General features: G+C 45.6%; 1 protein-coding gene across 2 annotated transcripts; it reads left to right on the forward strand.

Annotated features, from left to right (window-relative positions):
* The first annotated feature begins 2,584 nt into the window (after positions 1-2,584).
* TRIM63 (tripartite motif containing 63) lies at positions 2,585-18,999 on the forward strand. 2 transcript variants are annotated; one of them, XM_082231892.1, is made up of 9 exons: positions 2,586-2,907; positions 8,641-8,810; positions 10,469-10,637; positions 12,708-12,803; positions 13,090-13,323; positions 14,834-14,856; positions 15,732-15,856; positions 17,213-17,284; positions 18,349-18,999. In XM_082231892.1, exons 1-9 carry the CDS (start codon positions 2,749-2,751, stop codon positions 18,357-18,359), a joined length of 1,059 nt encoding a protein of 352 aa, XP_082088018.1. In that variant the 5' UTR covers positions 2,586-2,748; the 3' UTR covers positions 18,360-18,999. The 2 variants fall into 2 exon arrangements, with proteins under 2 accessions (XP_082088019.1, XP_082088018.1); XM_082231893.1 differs by lacking the exon at positions 17,213-17,284 and having other exon boundaries at positions 2,585-2,907.
* Positions 19,000-19,640: the final 641 nt, after the last annotated feature.

Raw genomic sequence — 19,640 nt, forward strand, 5'->3', positions numbered from 1 at the left:
AATTGATGGGAAAGGGTTTTTTGGGGGGGAGGCTGTTGTCCTGTCCCAGATAAATCACTGTCCTATTTTATCCCTGATTTTGTATTGGATGATGCCTTATTAATATTGTGTTGAGCTCTTAAGAATTAGAATTACAGAACTGGAAGGTATCTTGGAGGCCATCTTGTCTAACCTGCTGATCAATGCAGTTTCCTTGAACTGTGATTATGCTTCTTGCCTATCTTGACTGAGGGATGGGGCATGGAAACATCTGGATTTTGCACAGCTGGAATGGAGGCTGGTACAAAGATAAGAGTCCACTTCTCTGTGCCTTTTACCCTGCCCAACACTGTCATGGACTGGGAAAGTAGATTTTTCAGCAGTCAACAGTTAGTCTGTTCCTTGCTCCTGGACTCCCACTGGCGACACTGACCTAGAGAGAATTTCATTACAAAATTCACCACCACCCCTCCTCAGTCATGGGCCTCCTCTCTGTGCATTCAGTTTCTGCCCTATCAGAGAAATGGGCTCCCCCCACAGAAGGCTTAGAGGTGTGGCTTGTTCTGTTTGCATGGAAGAGTAAACAGGGTCATTTCATTCCAGATCTTTGTGGCATCTTGTGGGGGCCAGTGAAATCTTCCATTTATTTTTCAGGGAAATCACTTGACCCTCTTCAAAACATGCACACATGTTCCCCCAGCCCACTCTCACAGATGTGAGATCTTCCTGGGAATCACTGACCAACGTCAATAAAGATATGTCAGGAAATTGTTCTTTAAGTTGAGCAACAGACATACATAGTTTTTCAGAGGCTCTTTGCAAGGCTGGTCCAGGGCTAAGGATGAGGCCAATATCCAATTCAATTTGCATTTAAAATGAATTTACCTAATTTGCACTTTCTGAAATAATATGAAAAATGGAAACAAAATCATCCTTCGAAATTCAGGCGTCTGCAAATTTTGCATTTCAATTGTCCAGGCAAGTCAAGTAATGTGTTGAAAAACACATTTGCTAGTGTAAAGTGTGTGTATCAGTGCACATATAAGTGAAAATAATTTATCCAAATGAATTATGCTAGGGGATATTTCTTTGCAGAAATATGTAAAATTGCATACAACTTCCCTGTTTTCCATTAAACAATATTTTCACTCCCTCTCCCAACATTTTAGCCAATCAGAAGAATTTCAATTCCCCCTTAGTTGCCAGGGTTCTAGGCTTAAGGGCAGAAAGGAAGTTCAGAAGAACAGCATCCCTTTAATATTTAAAACTTTCACCTGGACTAATGGTAGCTTCCTGTGTTTTGTTCCCAATTTCCAGCTGACAAGAGTTTTGCTATAAAATGTAGGTGTTAAGCAGACTAAACTGGATTAGTCTTTGCTAGATGTGAAACATTTTCAGGATGCAGACATTACTGGGACCAATAAACAACCACGCCTCTTTCTCAGGGCCTTGAGTTTCTCTCCGTAAATCTGTGAAACTCTAACGTCCAAAGGACAGCTTCAGGCATTAACGGGTGGATGCACGGCTGGTTAGTGTCACTGGGTTCTTCTTTTTGATCTCCCGCCATCTAGGTTGGTTTCCCCCACTGCCTCTTGCCAGAGCGAGTGGCATAATTCAACTATGCACTGCATGAAGAACTACTTTCTTTTATCTGTCATGAACCTTTCAACATTTGACTTCATTGGATATCTATGAGTTCTGGCATTATGAGAGCGGGTGAAAAACGTTCCTCTATCCACTTTCTCCATGACATGCATAATTTTTGTAAGCTTCTGTCATGTCACCTTTTAATTGCCTTTTCTCTAAACTAAAAAGTCCCAAACGCTGCAACCATCCTTGCTCTATCCCCTTAATCATTTTGGTTTTCCTTTTCCAAACTTTTCTTCTGAACCTAAAATATCCTTTTTGCAACAAGGTGACCAGAACTGTTTACTGTATCCCTTCCCTCATGATCTTTGGTATGGGATTTGCCTTTTTCACAGCTGCTGCACACCAGGCCAACGTCTTCATTGAGCTCTCAACTACGATCCCAAGGTCCCACCATAAAACCTGGTGGTCTGTATTCAGTTTGGTGGGTCACACAAGTCCTGCAGACTTTGTACTCTCACTGGATACAGATCAGAGAAGAGAGGGCTGCAGTTTGAGACATGAGCAATGGGGCTGAGAGATTCCAGAGCCAACAGTAATAAGAGGAGGAGATGTTAAGAGTCTGTGGACAGCAGCCCAGCCGGTGCTGGAAATAGCAAACAATTTTGTTGAGTGCTTTGAGTTTAACCCTCGGTTTTCTGGAAGTCAGGGGTGACGGGTGGGCTCATGTTGCCTGTTTAACTCCCTGGAAAGTGTGACTGTGTTTACACAACGCTGTCTCCAATTTCTTTGTCCCAAAAGACACTGCCGGCTGCAGCAGAGGAGAAAAATAATATACATCCCTGGAAGTTGACTTCCCAGCCTTCGAACAAATTGTCCTCAGCCTTGTTTACAGACCTCTCTCTGGAGGGGTCACCCCTCCCCATGTGACAGCATGTCAGCCTTTAGGAAACACGACCCTCTTCCCAACTGATCCTGCCAGCCAATGCACATGTGACTCAGATGATATAAATAGAGCAGAGGAGCTGTCTCAGACAAAGTGCAGAAGCCCAAAGATTTGCTTGAAGGGTCAGCGCACACAGTTCTAGAACCCAGAAGCAGATCGTGAGACCTTCCACACGGAGCCTCTCTCCAGTCGCTTAAAAAAAGAAAGGATATAATTTGGAAGCACCGAAGGGGGCAATGGATTACCAGTCGAGCATCATCCGGGACTCTAATCCCATGGAGAATCTGGAGAAACAGTTGATTTGCCCCATCTGCCTGGAGATGTTCTCCAAGCCTGTGGTGATCTTACCTTGCCAGCATAACCTCTGCAGGAAATGCGCCAATGACGTCTTCCAGGTCAGTAGGGGTCCTAGCATTGTCCAAGGTGTGTGTTGGGACAACAGGGGGGGGGAGTTGTGGGTGTGTTTTAGGTGAGGTGGGAGCAGCAGGGAGTTATGCCACTTAAATGTATAGATCACCTCTGTGCAAAAGAAGAAGGGGGAAAGGGCAGAAGATCTGGGTTCATCCCCGAACAATATCCCCAGTGTGGTGTACATATCTCAGGTTTGCGGATTCTACTGGGAGGGGGGCAGTTACCAGAACCCTGAGGTCCCCCCTCCCAAGTGGGTACAAACTAATAGCTTCACTGAGCTACAATTCCCAGCACCCTTAACAAACTACAGTTCCAAGGATTCTTTGGGGAAGCAATGAACTGTAAATGTGCTTCAAATGTACAGCCCACATGCTCCTGTCCATGCTTATTCAGGAGCAAGTCCCACTGATTTCAACAGGACTTCCTTCCAATAATACTTGCCTAAGACAGCAGTCTTTGACTTACGGCCAAGTGAGCATGGTTAGGGTCATAGAAAGAGATCAACAGCCCTCCTCACATGTTATTCATGTGAAAAACCTAAGTGTACAGAGCAGGGAAAAGGAGCCCCAGTACCAGGGGCCAAATGCAACCTTCTGGGCCTCTCCCTCTAGCCCTTGGATCTCTCCCAGGTCCCACCATTCTACAGCCACACCCCCTGTCCCCAGGCCACGCCCCTCACTGGCCCCGCTTTGCAGCCCCTTGGGTGTTTCTGCCTGGCTAGAATGTGCCCTTGAACTATGATATTGTTTCTTGCTTTCCTGGAGGGGGTGTGTGAGTGAGTGAGTGAGTGTGTATTAAAATGAGCCAACAGCAAAAATTCCCCTGTGTTGCTCCACCCACTTTTGCCTCTGTGTCCTGCCCACATCGGGACACCTGGCTGTGCTGGCATACCGATCACACAGAGCCTCTTCTAGAGGGCAGGAGCTCATGCATTGGGCTTTTGTCTTCCACAACATACAGCTGTCAAGAGCCTATGTCATCCTGTCATCTTTGGGTGGGACTTTGTATCTTAAATTATAGACCTATATGTCAATAGCAACAGCAATAGCAATAGCAATTTTTGCTTGTTAACCAATCAGTCGCTTAAAAGCAGTAACAAAATGGGTATATGCAAAATGCATTAAGCCACTACAAAATGCACTATTCTGTTACAACTGCCTGTCACATATTACCATTCATTATAATCTAAAATGGTAAATGCATGAGTCTGAGAGATAGCTCAGTTGGTAGAGCATGAGACTTAATCTCAAGGTTGTGGGTTCGAACCCCATGTTGGGCAAAAGATTCCTGCCTTGCAGGGGGTTGGACTAGATGACCCTCGTGGTCCCTTCCAACTCTACAATTCTATGCTTCTATGTCTTCTGCTTCCCTAAAGCCATAAAAAAAATTAATACCCTGTTGGAAGCCGCCCAGAGTTGCTGGGGAGGCTAGGCCAGATGGGGTATAAGTAATAAATTATTGTACAAGTTTTCACAGTCCTAAGTGTCACATAATAGTCTGGTTCATCCAATATGTACTTTCTTATTTATCCACTTATACAACGAAGAATGGTTTCCATCCTAGTGTTGTTTACCTACAAATACTCAAAGGCCAAGCTGCCCCTTTTATATGAGTGTGGAAAAGATTTCCCCTGGCTCGAGAAAACCAAGCCCTTTCCCCAGAAGGACCCAAGGCTTGTCAAATGCAACGTTGCCATTTTCTAGTTGAAAGTAAATAAATAATCCCAACTCAACCTTGGTGCTACATGGCCTGGAATTTCCAGCAGGGAAATAGCTGCTTTAGTCTTTTCGTGAGGCCTTTAAAAAGAAGTAGCCAAGGTGGTGCCCGCCAGGTGTTATGGACTACAACTCCCATCAGCCCCAGCCAACATGGTCAGGGAAGATGGGAGCTGTAGTCCAACAACATTTAGAGACCACCACCTTGGCTAGTGCACCTGCCTTAGACTTAAAACTTTATTATGGGATTCACTTTTATAAACTAAAGGAAGTGCACTTCCAATCCACAAAAGTTTATGCCATAATGAAACGGTTAGTCTTTAAGGTGTCACAATATTATTTGATGTTTCATAGAATGATCCAAGTTGGGCTCGTCTCTGGCTACTTCCAAGCACAGTTCCGTGTTCTTATTTCATCCCCGAACAGAATGTTATGTTCTGAAAGAAATCACCCTCTGCCCAATCACATTAATGAATGAATTGATTTATTGACTGAATAACTGGAACGACAAGATGAGCCAGCATTGAGCAAACTCATTAGCAGCTCTGTGCAAAAATGCAAAAAAGGAAACGGAAAGGATATACTGTATCAAAGTACTTTAGTTGCGACATGAGTTGAATATAATGAAAATTGCGATAACTGTGAAATATCCTTCATTACTTTTGCCAGGGGTCTCATCCCCTTGAAAATTCAAATACAGCCCCTTTCCAATTTCAGTTTGTGTGAAGACCACTTCCCAAGAGAAGCTGTGGCCAGGAGCCAATTGATAAGAGTTCTGGGCCTTTAGGGGACCTGTTTTACTTCTGACACCGCCTTTCCAAAGTGTGTTGATCATTGTTGCCAAACCTCCAAGGCAACAAAACAAGGAGGGTCAGGAAGGAAAACCCAGGGGCAGAGGAGAAATTGGATTCTGTTTGCTAGGACAGGGGGATTAAAGTCTCCCAAAGGTCTTACAGTTTGACAGCCAATTGCGGAGGGGAAGGCAGGGACTGAAGTGCTTGTTGAAACCCAAACCAGACCTGTTGTTCCTTTATTATCACTAAGAGCTGCTTCTCGCAAGATGGCTTCCTGTACAGGCATAATTTCCATCCAGGAAAACCCACATGGCCACTGGGTCATGTGACAAATACATGTGTGAATGCGTCACTTGTAGATGGTGTGAAGATACCTCATGAGCTTCTAGAAGCAGAGTTTTAGGGAAAGCCGGTCCACAGTTTTACCTAATGTGTTTTTGTGCATCGCAACAGTCAGATAAGTGCAGATTTCAGAGGATGCTGGTGTTTCAGGTCTCATGCTGCTTTGGAACGTGCAAATTTGATAGATTCTCTTTTAAATGGGAACTGAATTGAATTTCTCCCCCATCTCTGGCTGTCACAGAGTTCTTCCTTTATGATCATAAGCCCTGCTAGATACTCTGAAGGCCTACCCTAGCCCTGCATCCTGCTCCCACAGTGGCCAACCAGATGCCTCCAGGAAGCTCACGAACAGGGCGAGACAGCAGTGACCCTTTCCTGCTCTTGCGCGGCAGTAAATGATATTCAGTGGCATACCAGCTCCAAAATCTGGAGGAGGATGAGCAGCCATGGGTAGACTTACAGAATCCTCCTTCCCACCGGCATCCATTTTGTACTGCTGGCAGTTCATGGTACAGTCACAAGAAGCTATTGTAATAGAATAAATAAATTCCAACACTGTTTCAGCTCCTCTTAAATAACAAAACCCTTCTTTCCCTTATAATCCCCCACTTTGATTGAACCATCTCTAAATGCTCTGCTAAAGAGGACTGGAGCAAGTGGCCTGTTCCTATGAAGGGTTGTCCAACCCATTCAGATCTGCTCATCAATAGGATGAAAATGAATCAAGGGCTGGAGCAGATTCTCTCACAGTCATTCTCTAATGGATGTGATTTGCAGCAGGCACAGGATGGACCAAAAGAAAGTACTTTACACCCCACACGCTTAGATGGGCTTTAAAAAAGGAATTAGATCAGGGATAAGGAACTGGGGAACTCCAGTTATTGTTGCACTCAAGCTCCCATCAGCCCCTGCTAGCATGGCCAATGGCCAGGGATGATGGGAGTTGTAGTACAGCAACATCTGAAGGGTACCATGTGTTGTCCATCTCTGGGTCATAGAAATTCATGGAGCATAGACTTAAAATCAGTGGGTATTATCCGTGATAAAGTGTGGGGCACCTTTCACACTCTCGTGGTTGCTCAGCTGCTTTGGGCCTTAGTCATATTCAGCAAAGCTATATTTGCATTCTTCAGTTCTTGTCTTTGTAAGTTAGGGATGGGGACGGAAATCTGTCACTTTCAGTTTCTCATGTTTCTAATCTTAAATTCCATTCACATTTCTGCAGCAATTTGCAGTTGTTATTATTTTAATCCTCATGAAAAGTCTTCAGCATTTTAGTGTAGATCAGGCATAGGCAAACTCTGGCCCTCCAGATGTTTGGGACTACAATTCCCATCATCCCTGACCACTGGTCCTGTTAGCTAGGGATGGTGGGAATTGTAGTCCCAAACATCTGGATGGCTGGAGTTTGCCTATGCCTGGTGTAAAGGTAAAGGTAAAGGTACCCCTGCCCGAACGGGCCAGTCTTGACAGACTCTGGGGTTTGTGCGCCCATCTCACATTTATTGGCCGGGGGCCAGCGCTGTCCGGGGACACTTCCGGGTCACGTGGCCAGCGTGACATCGCTGCTCTGGCGAGCCAGAGCCGCACACGGAACGCCGTTTACCTTCCCGCTGGTAAGCGGTACCTATTTATCTACTTGCACCCGGGGGTGCTTTCGAACTGCTAGGTGGGCAGGCGCTGGGACCGAACAGCGGGAGCGCACCCCGCCGCGGGGATTCGAACCGCCGACCTTTCGATCGGCAAGCCCTAGGCGTTGAGGCTTTAGCCCACAGCGCCACCCGCGTCCCCATGCCTGGTGTAGATCTCTCCTTATATACACATTTTTTGCAGCTTTGACATGTGCTCATTTTTGCAAGCAATTTCTCCTAGTATAATGAATTTTTGTATGTTTTCTTCACCAATACATTCATTTTTATGCACACTTGAAGCCAGTGTGGTGTAGTGGTTAAGAGCGGTAGTCTCGTAATCTGGGGAACCAGGTTCGCGTCTCCGCTCCTCCACATGCAGCTGCTGGGTGACCTTGGGCCAGTCACACTTCTTTGAAGTCTCTCAGCCCCACTCACCTCACAGGGTGTTTGTTGTGGGGGGAGGAAGGGAAAGGAGAATGTTAGCCGCTTTGAGACTCCTGAAGGGGAGTGAAAGGCGGGATATCAAATCCAAACTCTTCTTCTTCTTCTTATATATGCATTTTTGTTACATTGGTTGTTGAACTGCATCAGAAAATTTGGAGGTGTGAGTTTTGAAGGATGGCTGTGTTTTGGTTCTCACACATTTTCAGAAAGTGCAAATTGTGATGAATTCAGCTTTAAATGTGAGCCGAATCAAACTTTTCCTGCATTACTAGTTAAAGCAAGAATGGTGAACCAGTAGACCTCCAGGTGTTATTCAGCTACAACACAGGTGGGGAAATCTCAGCATCAGGAAGACATAGGTTCTCCACTCTCGATCTAGAAAGACATGTGAAATAGATAACATGCAACTATGTAATTGAAAACCTAGCTGTGGCCACTGATCTCCAGCTCCAATAGAAAGGTTGTTGTTGCAACTGTTGTTGCAACAGTTATAAAAAGGGTCTTCTGGTTGGATCATCCACTTGGTTTGTTGAGCTTGGCCAGTTTTCCAATGTCATGCTCTGATACAAGTGCAAAGCATGATGGGGTTTTCCCATCCCATAAGGACAACTATGAATCATTCTTACAAGCGTCACCAGATAACTGTGATGATACTTGAATAGCTGAGCCCTCAGGTCATCTTTTCCAGGCCAAACGATGGTAGGATTGGTTGTTTTGTGGGGTCCTTTGCAAAAAAAAATTTTTTTTAAGATTACTGAACTTTGCCCTTACATTGTTGATGGCACTTGCAGGCTGCTAACCCATACTGGCAAACAGCCCGGGGGACTACCATATCAGGGGGGCGGTTCCGCTGCCCCTCCTGCCGCCATGAAGTCATCCTGGACCGCCACGGTGTCTATGGCCTACAGAGGAATCTACTGGTGGAGAACATCATTGATATCTACAAGCAGGAATATACCAGGTTTGTATCACAGCTGCCTTCCTCTTGTTTGCCATAGCTCAAGGGGGAAGTCATAGCTCAGAGGTAGAGCATCTGCTTTGCATGCAGAAGATTCCACATTCGATCCTCAGCATCTTCAGGTAAGCCCGGGAGACGCCTGGAAAGCTACTGCCACCCAGTAGACAATACTGAGAGAGATGGGATAAAGGCAGCTTCCTATGCTTTGAGGGAGAAGCAAGGCTGTCGCTCATATTTGGGAAGGATCCATTTGTTAGAAAGTGGGCAGAAAAAAGCAGACCAGTCCAGAAACACTGGGAGGACTATAGGAACCCAGCACACACGCACCGATCCATTTCCATTAGAGGAAGTGGAATTTGGGTGGATTAGAGAGGTATCTGAATATAGTAGGGGAGGCGCTGGTGATGCTTTGTGGGGGAGCGGGGTGTCATTAAGTCCTGCCCAGAGTGAAGAAATAGCATTGGCTTCCCAAAATAAAATCAACAGCTCTGCAGAGCCAGAGCTAGCTTCTTGGACACTTTGGCACGCTCAGAAGCAAGGTCTAAACATAACCTCAGTGTGGAGGTTAATATTAGAGAGGAGGTGGGAGTCAGTCCAATTCCTACTGTACAAAGAGATGGCCAGGGTCTAGTCTCCATTACCTTCATGTCAAATCCATCCCCCATTATATTCTTGTAGAGAAGCTGGTAAATGTGGACTGGATGAGGTAACAGTTAAGTAGATTTGTAGCTGATTGACAAACCCAGAGAGTGCTCAGTGACGGTTCCTCGTCACCCTGGGAAAAGGTGACAGGCGGGGTGCCACAGGGTTCTGTCCTGGGTCCGTTGTTGTTCAACATCTTTATAAATGGCTTGGAAGAAGGAATTGAGGGGGTGCTCATCAATTTTGCAGATGAGCAAACCACTGTGAACTAAACACACAACTATCCTTTGAAATCTGCACTTCTCCAAATTTTGTGATGCAGTTCCCCATTCAAAAAGCATGCCAAAAATGAATAGATGAGTGAAAATGATCATAGAATCATAGAATCATAGAATCATAGAGTTGGAAGAGACCACAAGGGCCATCGAGTCCAACCCCCTGCCAAGCAGGAAACACCATCAGAGCACTCCTGACATATGGTTGTCAAGCCTCTGCTTAAAGACCTCCAAAGTAGGAGACTCCACCACACTCCTTGGCAGCAAATTCCACTGTCGAACAGCTCTTACTGTCAGGAAGTTCTTCCTAATGTTGTACAAAACTACATTATATGGGGGAGGGGAAGCTTGCAAAATGCATATATTAGGCAAGATGCGTACAAAGATGCATAGCTTAGAAGAAATGTGCAAACACAAAAATTGTGTGGACTCTTTAAAAGGAAAAATTGCTAGTTGATGTGGAATTGGAATGGGGAAATGAGAAGCAGAGAAAGACAGAAATTGACAGATTTGCGCATCTCTGTTGTAGCGGTTGGGTGCTGATGAAGGAGAAACACACCTGAGCCACTGTTCCCATTTAACCAAACTCACATGTGAACTCTGGCTTTATTCCCATAAATAAAAAAATGCCATTAAGATGAGAAAAGAGGAGGGAATATGTGTGCTTGTCTTTAAACAAAAGTCCATTACGTCCAGGACTAAGAGTCTCATCCGTCCAACTGGCTTCTTTTGTGTTTTCTCCAGCCGACCCCTGAAGAAGGGAAACCACCCAATGTGCAAGGAACACGAAGATGAGAAGATCAACATCTATTGCTTAACTTGTGAGGTGCCCACCTGCTCCATGTGCAAAGTCTTTGGGGCTCACAAAGACTGCGAAGTGGCGCCCCTTCAAAGTGTCTTTCAGGGCCAAAAGGTACCAGCTGTTGCTTTCAATGGCTTCACACTCATTTTCAAACTTTTTTTTCAACTTTCTGCCTCCAGAAAACGCTTCCCCCCATTGGCTGACCTGCAGGGGGACTCCAAAACCCTTGCCCTGGAAACTCTCAAGTCATTGAACCTCAGACCTAGGGGCCAAACATGGCCCTCCAGTCTTCTCCTTTGGGACTCTCCCTAGGCTACCTCTATCTTTTGCACCTCTATCCAATTGCCAAAAAAGGGACCCTGCTTTTTTCACAATGTAAATAAATATATAACCCTACTGAAACCTCCCACGCATGGCTGGCTTGTTGGTGGTAGGGCATAAGCTGTCTTTCAAGGAAGCTGTTGTTCACCATTACTGATCTTCTCATTGAGGGATCCTTGATAAGCTTCAGAGGAATCTCAGGGGGTAGTTAGATCATTTTTTATTCCAGAGTTAATTGTCTTATTGATGAGGAGTGGACTTTTAAGATGGCAGTGGACATTATTTCATGTGTGGCAAGCCAGACTTGCTATGTTTTGGTACCCACCTTCCAAGTGGGGTCCTGGATTTCTGCCCCAAACTCTACTTGGATGGACACTACCACATTAGAGCAAAAAGGGGACCCATTAGGAAACCTTGGTGCGTTTCACAAGGACAAAAGGGTTCAGTCCCTTGACCTTAGAGGGGTTCACATCTCATTGCTTGGCATGCAGATAGAGCAGGAGGGAGCATCTCCCATTTGGGTTGAGAGGTGACTGGAGACATCAGGATGTGCTGCGCTGTGCCTTTCAGGAATAGCCTTTGACCGCTAACACAGCTGGTATGGATATACACAGATGACTGCAGTCTCCAAGCAGCCACCAGCAGATTATATTTAGAGTCACTTGAGAGCCGCGAGGCAGTGGAGGACCCCTCGGAAAGGCGTTCAGTCCCAAGGGAGCAGCTGTGAGCAGGGTTGGATGGCTGGAGGTCTTTTCCCTGGGCTTCTTGGATGGGTGCCATGGAGACTGCATGAATTCTCTCACAGGAGTCAAACAAATCAACCACTGGGTCCTTTCCCCACTGCAAGCACAGCGAAGGGCCATAGCTCAGTGGTAGAGCATCTCTTTGGCATGCAGAAGGACCCAGGTTCATTCCCCAGCGTTGAGAGTGGAACCCATGTGTGGAAGTTGCAACTATAAAATAAACAAACCTGCCATGCAGGGATAAGTGGATCACGTAATGGCTTCGTCACCATTCACAGCTCACAATGCAACTCATCCTTCTCACCACAAAGCTAGGTTGAGCTTTGGCATAGCAACCAATGTCAGTTGCACTGTATGAGTCATGATAGGGACAAAACAACTGCCCCAAGGCCCACTCACCCAACCAACCCAGGTCAAGCTGTCCATGTGAGAGCCACAGTTCAGACAGCCTTTTGGATCCCTGGAAGAGGCAGGGAGGGGTGTTGCCAAGCAGCCAGGTGACAAAAGACCGTCTGTGCTGGCTTCTGCTCGGTGAAAAGCCCATTGTCTCCCAGGGGCTGAAAGGATCGTGTGAAGGTGCCTTCAGAAGCCATCAGGTCTGCAAGGTATTGAATTTGCAGGGAGCATGAGGAGAGGGATTTGCACAAGCAACCACTGAGCTGAGGTTTTCTTAGCAACATCCTCTGTTTCCTTAAGAAGTTCTGCCTCATTCTTTCAAAGACAGGGGGTCTTGGGCTGTGGTGTGCTGGGGCAAATAGCACCTTGCTGAGTTAATAATGATAATGATAAATATTTTCTACACTGTACAACCCCCCTCAAGTCCCTGCCACCAGTTTACAGTCTAATGAGACATGACATGAAAGGGAAAGGGGATAGAGGAGAAAGGGAAACAAGCCAATCTAGGCTGGAGCTGTTTGTATTACAGGACCCCCCAGCCCTGTCCGAACCCAAATTAGAGGGTTCCTCTTTATCTCCTCTATTAGGATCTTTCATTTATTCCCATAGCCATCCCTTCTTTTACTATTATCCAGAGAAACAGCATGGCATGCCCTTTCTCTCGAAGGAGAAGGGGCATGCAGGATTCCAATCTATTTTTGTTGCCTTCTCTCGCACACAGACGGAGCTGACCAACTGCATCTCTATGTTGGTGGCAGGCAATGACAGAATACAGACGATCATCAACCAGCTGGAAGAGTCGTGCAAAGCCACCGAGGTGAGGAATGCAACAAATGACTGAGCCCTTGGAAATCTGAGCGGCGGAAGGGAAACACAACTCTGAGAAATGGCTGGTGCAGGTGTTGACAGGGCGAGGGGTGCGGGGGGGAGAGAGAGAAAGAAAGATGTCTGCCTGTCTCTGAGGTTCACTGGCTTCCCTCTTTTTCCAAATCTGGGCAGCTAAATCATGGGAGAAGTCTACTACTCCATTTAGATAAAGCAGTCGCTGCAAACCCACCATGTTCCTCCCCTTCATCCACTTGTTTCCTCTCAATCCCTGGCAGGAGAATGGCCGGCAGGTCAAGCAGGACTTGTGTGAGAAGTTTGAAGCCCTCATTGCCATTGTAGAGGAGCGGCGGAGTTGGCTGCTGGAGCGCATCTCCAAGGCGCAAGAGGAGAAAGTTGGCTTCATGCAGAACCTCATCCAGCAGTACAAAGACCAGCTGGAGCAGTCGAGCAAGCTGGTGGAGAGCGCCATCCAGTCCATGGAGGAAGAGGCAGGAGCTGCTTTTCTCATGGTGAGGCAAACTTATGGGCAATGATGGGCAGCCTGTGGACCACCAGGTGTTGGTTGGACTACAACTCCCACCATAACTAGCCATTGGGGTTGCTGGTGGGAGCCTAGCGACATCTTGACAGGTTCTTCAGCCCTGTGCTAAGGAAGTGGAGTGGGTGGCCAACTCCTCTTTGTCTTCTGGCTGGAGACCAAGACCAGATTGCCCTCCTGCTCACTTCCATAGCTGCAAGAAACCCAGTGCAGCAGGCCTTGACAATCGTAATCATAACTGCAGGATTTTCTTTGATGACCATTGTGGGTCCATCACTGGCAGTAGGGAAGGATGGTTGCTTGCAGATCAGGAACCTTTAGCTCTGCCGAGGCACTGGTTTTCTACTGGAAGTAGAATTTAAAAGGCTGGTTCCACCATCCTCCTGGCCTTGATCAGGGGTGGGGGAACCCTGCCGGCCAACTTTGACAGATGGACTGGGCAACCCAGCTGTCAGTCAGATGACACCGTTGTGACGGCAGATGACTCACAAAGCAGATTGCCCTGCCCACCTGCCAAAATTCCCTGTGCAGGGTTCTCAAGATGGCTACCTGTTGCTGGAGGTGCAGCAGGAGTCACACAGAACAGCTCACAGAGCCATTTGCAAGTCTCCTCAGGGGTAGAAAGGAGCAGCACAGGGGGCCTTCAAAGAGCAGTGCTGCTGGGAGCAAGAAACCATTTACATGAAATGGAAACTGCTTCCCCCTCCTTGAGCAAGCCATCCCCCTACCACCTATCAGCTGATGGGTTGTTGGGAGCCCCCCTTACTTCAGCAAAAGAACAAGTGGGAGCCCATTTTAGTCTCCTGATCATTCCTTGGTAGCCTTGCCCTTCCCTGCTCCACACTGTGCCACCCTCTTCGCTGCATCTCCCTCCTTCCAGGAAGCAGCAGCGACTCACCTGCCAGGCCAGGTAAATGTCTCCACCCCACCATCTACTATTAAATTCTGCTGAGTGCTAGCACCAATCACAATTGAGGGGGAGAGTGACTTTACCCAAAATAAATCCAAGGGAGACTTTGCATATCCTTTTTTAACTCTCCATCTGCTGCTTTAGGAGACCCAACCTCCAAACTGGCCTCTAGATCAAAATATTTGAAAAGAATCACTAGCATATGTCAAATGCCATATAAATGCTATCTCAGTTGTTCCGACCACAACAACCCTGGAAGGTAGCCCACAATGAGACTAAAGGAGAGACACAAGTTCTAATCCCCCTTCAGCCAGAAAACTCATTAGATGACCTTGGGCCAGCCACTATCACTCAGCCTCACCTACATCAGAAGGTTGTTGTGAGGATGAAATAGGAAGAGGAAATCATGTATGTTGCCTGGATCCCTGGAGGAAGGGCAGATGATCAAAGCAGGTCAAACTTTTAAGATACTGCCACTAAAGGGGGCACAGTTTTAAAGTGAAATGTCTTTATCCACTAATGATCACTCTCTGTTTTTTCCCCTCCCCTCCCTGTTTCTTCCTCATTCCAGTCTGCCAAGCAGCTCATTAAAACGTAAGTCCTGGAACACAATTTTCTAAATTGCAGCTTCTGTGTGCAAATTCTTCTGTATGCTGTTCTTCTCAATGAATACAGGATCCTAATGAGAAGCTCTCTCTGATTGAAAGCTTAAAAACAAGGCTCCTTTTCAGAGTTGACCAGCTTAGAAGGGGTGCACTGTTTGTGTTTTTTTTTTTTTTTGGTTTCTTTGCTGAGTTGTAACACTCCTGATTGCAGAAATTGAGAGGCAGAATAAAGATCATAAAGTATGCTTGGTTCAGTTTGCATTAAAGGTGAACCTTCCATATCCCCACTTCCTCTTGTTCCGCTTCCTCTACACACCCCACTCCAGAAAACTTCTCTTTAGTGCTCTATTGGAGCAAACAGCAATTTGGGTTTTCTCTGGATTGATGTTTGCTCTGATTTAACACTAAAGAGCGGGTTTTCCCTGGGAATGGAGCAGGGTAAAGAAAAAGAAAAAGGCTCGAACCCATGCCTAGAAAGTACGGGTCAAGTGAGAAACTGCTTGGACCCCTGCTGTTTAGGCACAAAACAGTCGGAAGTGTGGATCAACCCAAACCAAACCAAACCAAAGCCATCCTTTGAAATAAATTTCAGGATGAGTTATAACCAAAATTAAAACAACACAATGGGTTAATGAAGTTCTGGGATAACTCATCTGGGAATAAGCCCCACTGAGCATACCTGTAGGACTTACTTGTGAGTGAATTACACTGCACAGGTGCAGTCCTCTACCTACTTACCTGGGGGTAAGTCCCATTCAATTAAGTGGGGATTAACTCTGAGTGGACATGTATATGATAGCATTGGGAAACACACTAAGAGCAGGAAGAAAAAAACCACCTCTTTCCATCCTGTTTTCTCTGTAGAATTATCGAGGCATCGAAGGGTGCTCAGTTGGAGAAGATTGAGCCAGGTTTTGAAAACATGGATTATTTTACCGTAGACCTGGAAAACATTGCAGAAGCCTTGAGAAGCCTTGACTTTGAGGCAGGTATGGTAAATATGGCACCTTTTCAGTGTTCTTGTTATTTAAAGAATCTTTCCCCTCCATTTAATATTAACAACAACAGCAACAACAACTTCCAAAGTAACTTACAGATCAATAAAACCAAGACCAAGTCCCTACCCCCAGAATTCCAAAGATACAACAGAAATGAAAACTAGATGAGTCAGTCACCAATACAAAAAGTCGTTACACGTCATCTCTCAAGCTTTACTAAGTACTACTGCATGCCAGCTGTCAAACACCGTCTATCAAATACTGACACCAAATTTCCTTCAGTGTTTCCTTGAAGGGGTCACATGCAGTTATCAGATATATGGTGCATGCCCAGTAAACATTGAAGATATGTCAAGTGTTCTCCTGAGCAAACATTCATAATGGAAAATTTGGCAGAGAAAATTCCTCTTGTGTCTCAACCGCCTCTCCCACCTGCTCTGTGGCTAAGGTCCATTGCTCCCTACTAAGGGCAGTTGTATCCCCTTGTTTTCTGTTATTAGAGAGGTTGAGCAGACTAATGAAACTGCCTCTACCTGTAAGCTACTTGCAAAACAAAGATAAAGGATTATTAACACAGTTAGAAATAATAGCTAATATTTTCAAATACTGCCCTTTTAGGCATAAAAGGTTTTCAGAGAACCCCATGCATTGTTCCTTATGAAGAAGAGATCACAGCTCAGCGGTAGAGCATGTGCAAAATATTCAGAGCGTCCCAGGTTCAGTCCCCAGCATCTTCGGGTAGGACTGGAAGAGACTTCAACCTGAAACCCTAGCGAGCCCCTGCCAGTCAGTGTAGACGATACTAACTGGGCAGACCAACAGTCAGATCTGGTCTAAGTCATCCTTCTGTGTTCCTTTGAAAGGATGGTTGTAGTGAGCAAACTGCTTTCCTCCCAGTGTTTTCTGCGAGGGACCACAGGTCAGGGGCAGAGCATAGATTTTTCCATGCAGAAGGTCTCCAGTTTGGTTCTTGGCATCTCTTGTTTAAAAGGGATCTGGTAGCAGGAAGTAGAAAGACCGTAGCCTCAGCCACTGCCATTCATCAGAGTAGACAATAGGGGAGCTAATTGTTGGCTGTGCACACACCGTACATTTAAAGGACACACATCCCTAAAGAATCATGGGAAATGTAGTCTGTTAAGGGTGTTGCAGCTCTGTGAGGGGTGAACTACAACTCCCCTGATTATTTTGGGCTGGTGGTGTACTCTAAATGTATATGTGGTGCGTTTGCAAGATCCTTCCTAGCTGAACTCCTGGCATCAAATGTCAGTGGATGGTTCCTTGGTAGAAAAGGTGGTTCTAAATCTCCTGCATTGTTTATCTCTCCGCCCCCCCAACCCTTTTAAGATGAGGAAGATGAAGAGCTGAATGAGGAAGAAGAAACAGAAGAGGGAGACCCACAAGATGAGAAGGTGGATGGTACGTGCATAACTGGAGCAAGCCTGAGCAAGTGAAAGAGAAATGTGGCTGTTGAGAAACTCTTTTAACTTTGGCTACTCAGAGCATCCACGTTCTTGCTGAGGACTGGTGTTTGCGTGGCACCTTGAATCATGGCAATGCTATTTTCATTTCAATACCATGAGGAAAAAAATGGCACCCATGGGATGGCTTTTTGATTTTTGCCCTTCCAGAACTTCACAGCTTTGGCTGCCATTGATGGAGGCAAGGAGATTCATAGTGCAATGGGACCCTGTCACTGGAACGCTGTTCTCAGCAAAGAACACAGGCTAGAGGAAAGAGAGGCCCCATCTGAACTATACATTTAAAGCAGTATCATACCACTTTAAACAGCCATGACTTCCCCCAAAGAATCCTGGGAACTCTTTGAGAGCTGCAATTCCCAGAGTTCCCTTAGAAGAGAGACCGATGACCAACCCCTCTTCCCAGGGCACTCTGGGAATTGCTGTGTGAGGGGAATAGTGCTCTGTGTAACTTGGGGTGAACTACAGTTACCAGAATTCTTTGTGTCAGTCAGCCAGTCAGTTTTATTGCACATAGCCAAAAGCTGCCACAATGTACACAGAAGCATTCAACAATTAAAATAAAATATACTGGATTGATACAAAGAACTTAAAACATTTATATTATCAAGACATTACTTACTCTAAACAGAGCTATAAAAGTACTTTAATATACAAGTTAAGACATTAAACAATAAAATTTATAAGCTAAAATTATCACATGGCCACTCATATATAAAAAAAAGTTAATTAATACAATGTGCAATTATATTTGGAGTTTGGTGATAAAGATAAATTCTTTGTGGAGAGCTAAGTGGTATAAATGAGCTTTAAATGTACGATGTGGATGGAGAAACAGTCTTCCCTGTTACAAGGCAATTGCCGTCAGCTGTTGGCCATGTTAGTTGGGGCTGATGGGTTTTGGGGTCCAATAACAATTGTAGGGTCCACACATTCCCCATCCTTTCCTTGTGTACTAAACTGGTTTCACTTACATGTCTTTTCCACCTTTGTTTGTTTCAGGTCCTCAGTAACCAAGGAGGAGGGGGAAATGAATTCCAGAGGGGAAGGAGAAATTCTGCCTGTACGGACTGGGAAGATTTGGGGAGGGGGAGGAAGAGGGGTGTAGTGGGGTGGGACGCCCAAACTGAATGCCCAACAAGCAGGACAAAGTTCAGCTGAAGAAGAGCCATTTGGGATGTGGAATTCTTGGCAGTCCAGAAAGAATACTTGCACAAGGACACTTTTATACACGGGTGCAAAAAGGAACCTTTCATACATTTTATATGTTGTTGGTGTGTGTGTTTTTGTACATAATTGTCATGCACTTGAATTTTTTTTGTAAAGAAAAAAAGATAAGCTTTTTCTCCCCTCAGGTTTTTTTTTGGGGGGGGAGCAGTCAGAGCACCCTTCCGCAGACCGAAGGATGCCAATTCTAGGAATTAGAGTTTCTTTGCACTGCTTAGACTGTTAGGAAAAATGGGAAAGTTTTAGTGTTAGTAGACCTTAGCTAACCAACGGTACCAATAGTTTTAGTCAACTTTTTTGATCTAGGAAGAAGGATCTGATAAAAGAATATTATCTGCCTCAATGCCTGTAGCTGAACTTTAAAAGGTGTCTGCCGATTTTACTTCTTTGTTGTATATAGTTAAAATAAAATGAATTCCAGTTTTATCTCAATTGTTTAATTATTTCAGCCAATCAATCTCTATTATTATGATCACAGATCAGCCACTAAGTTACAGTCAAACAAATGCAGTTTTCAGGCCAAGAAAAGACTATTAGGAAGAATTACCGGTACTTACTTAGAATATTTATAACCTGCCTTGCAAACAAATGATTCATACTTAAGTTATAATACTTTTGGTCCTCCTCTAGATCAGGGGTGGCCAACTCTCAAGAGACTGCGATCTACTCACAGTCAAAGTTGATCTACCGGTCAAAGTTGTTGAGCTTTTTTAGGGAGGAAGAAAAGAAGGCCTGTTTTTTAGGGGGTGCAGGGCTAAAATGTTGATAGGGGAGCTGAAGTTGTTAGTTGTTGAGCTTCTTTGTGGGGAGCCGGTTATCTGCCAGTGATCTACCACAGACGTCCAGTGATCTGCTGGTAGATCACAGTCTACCTGTTGTTGGACGTGCCTGCTCTAGGTAAAGGTAAAGGTACCCCTGCCCATATGGGCCAGTCGTGACCAACTCTAGGGTTGTGCGCTCATCTCGCTCAAGAGGCCGGGAGCCGGCGCCGTCCGAAGACACTTCCAGGTCACGTGGCCAGCATGACGAAGCTGCAACTGGCGAGCCAGCACCAGTGCCGCACACGG

The sequence above is a fragment of the Podarcis vaucheri genome, assembly GCF_965113315.1.
Source record: "Podarcis vaucheri genome assembly, chromosome: 7".
Lineage (NCBI taxonomy): Eukaryota > Metazoa > Chordata > Lepidosauria > Squamata > Lacertidae > Podarcis > Podarcis vaucheri.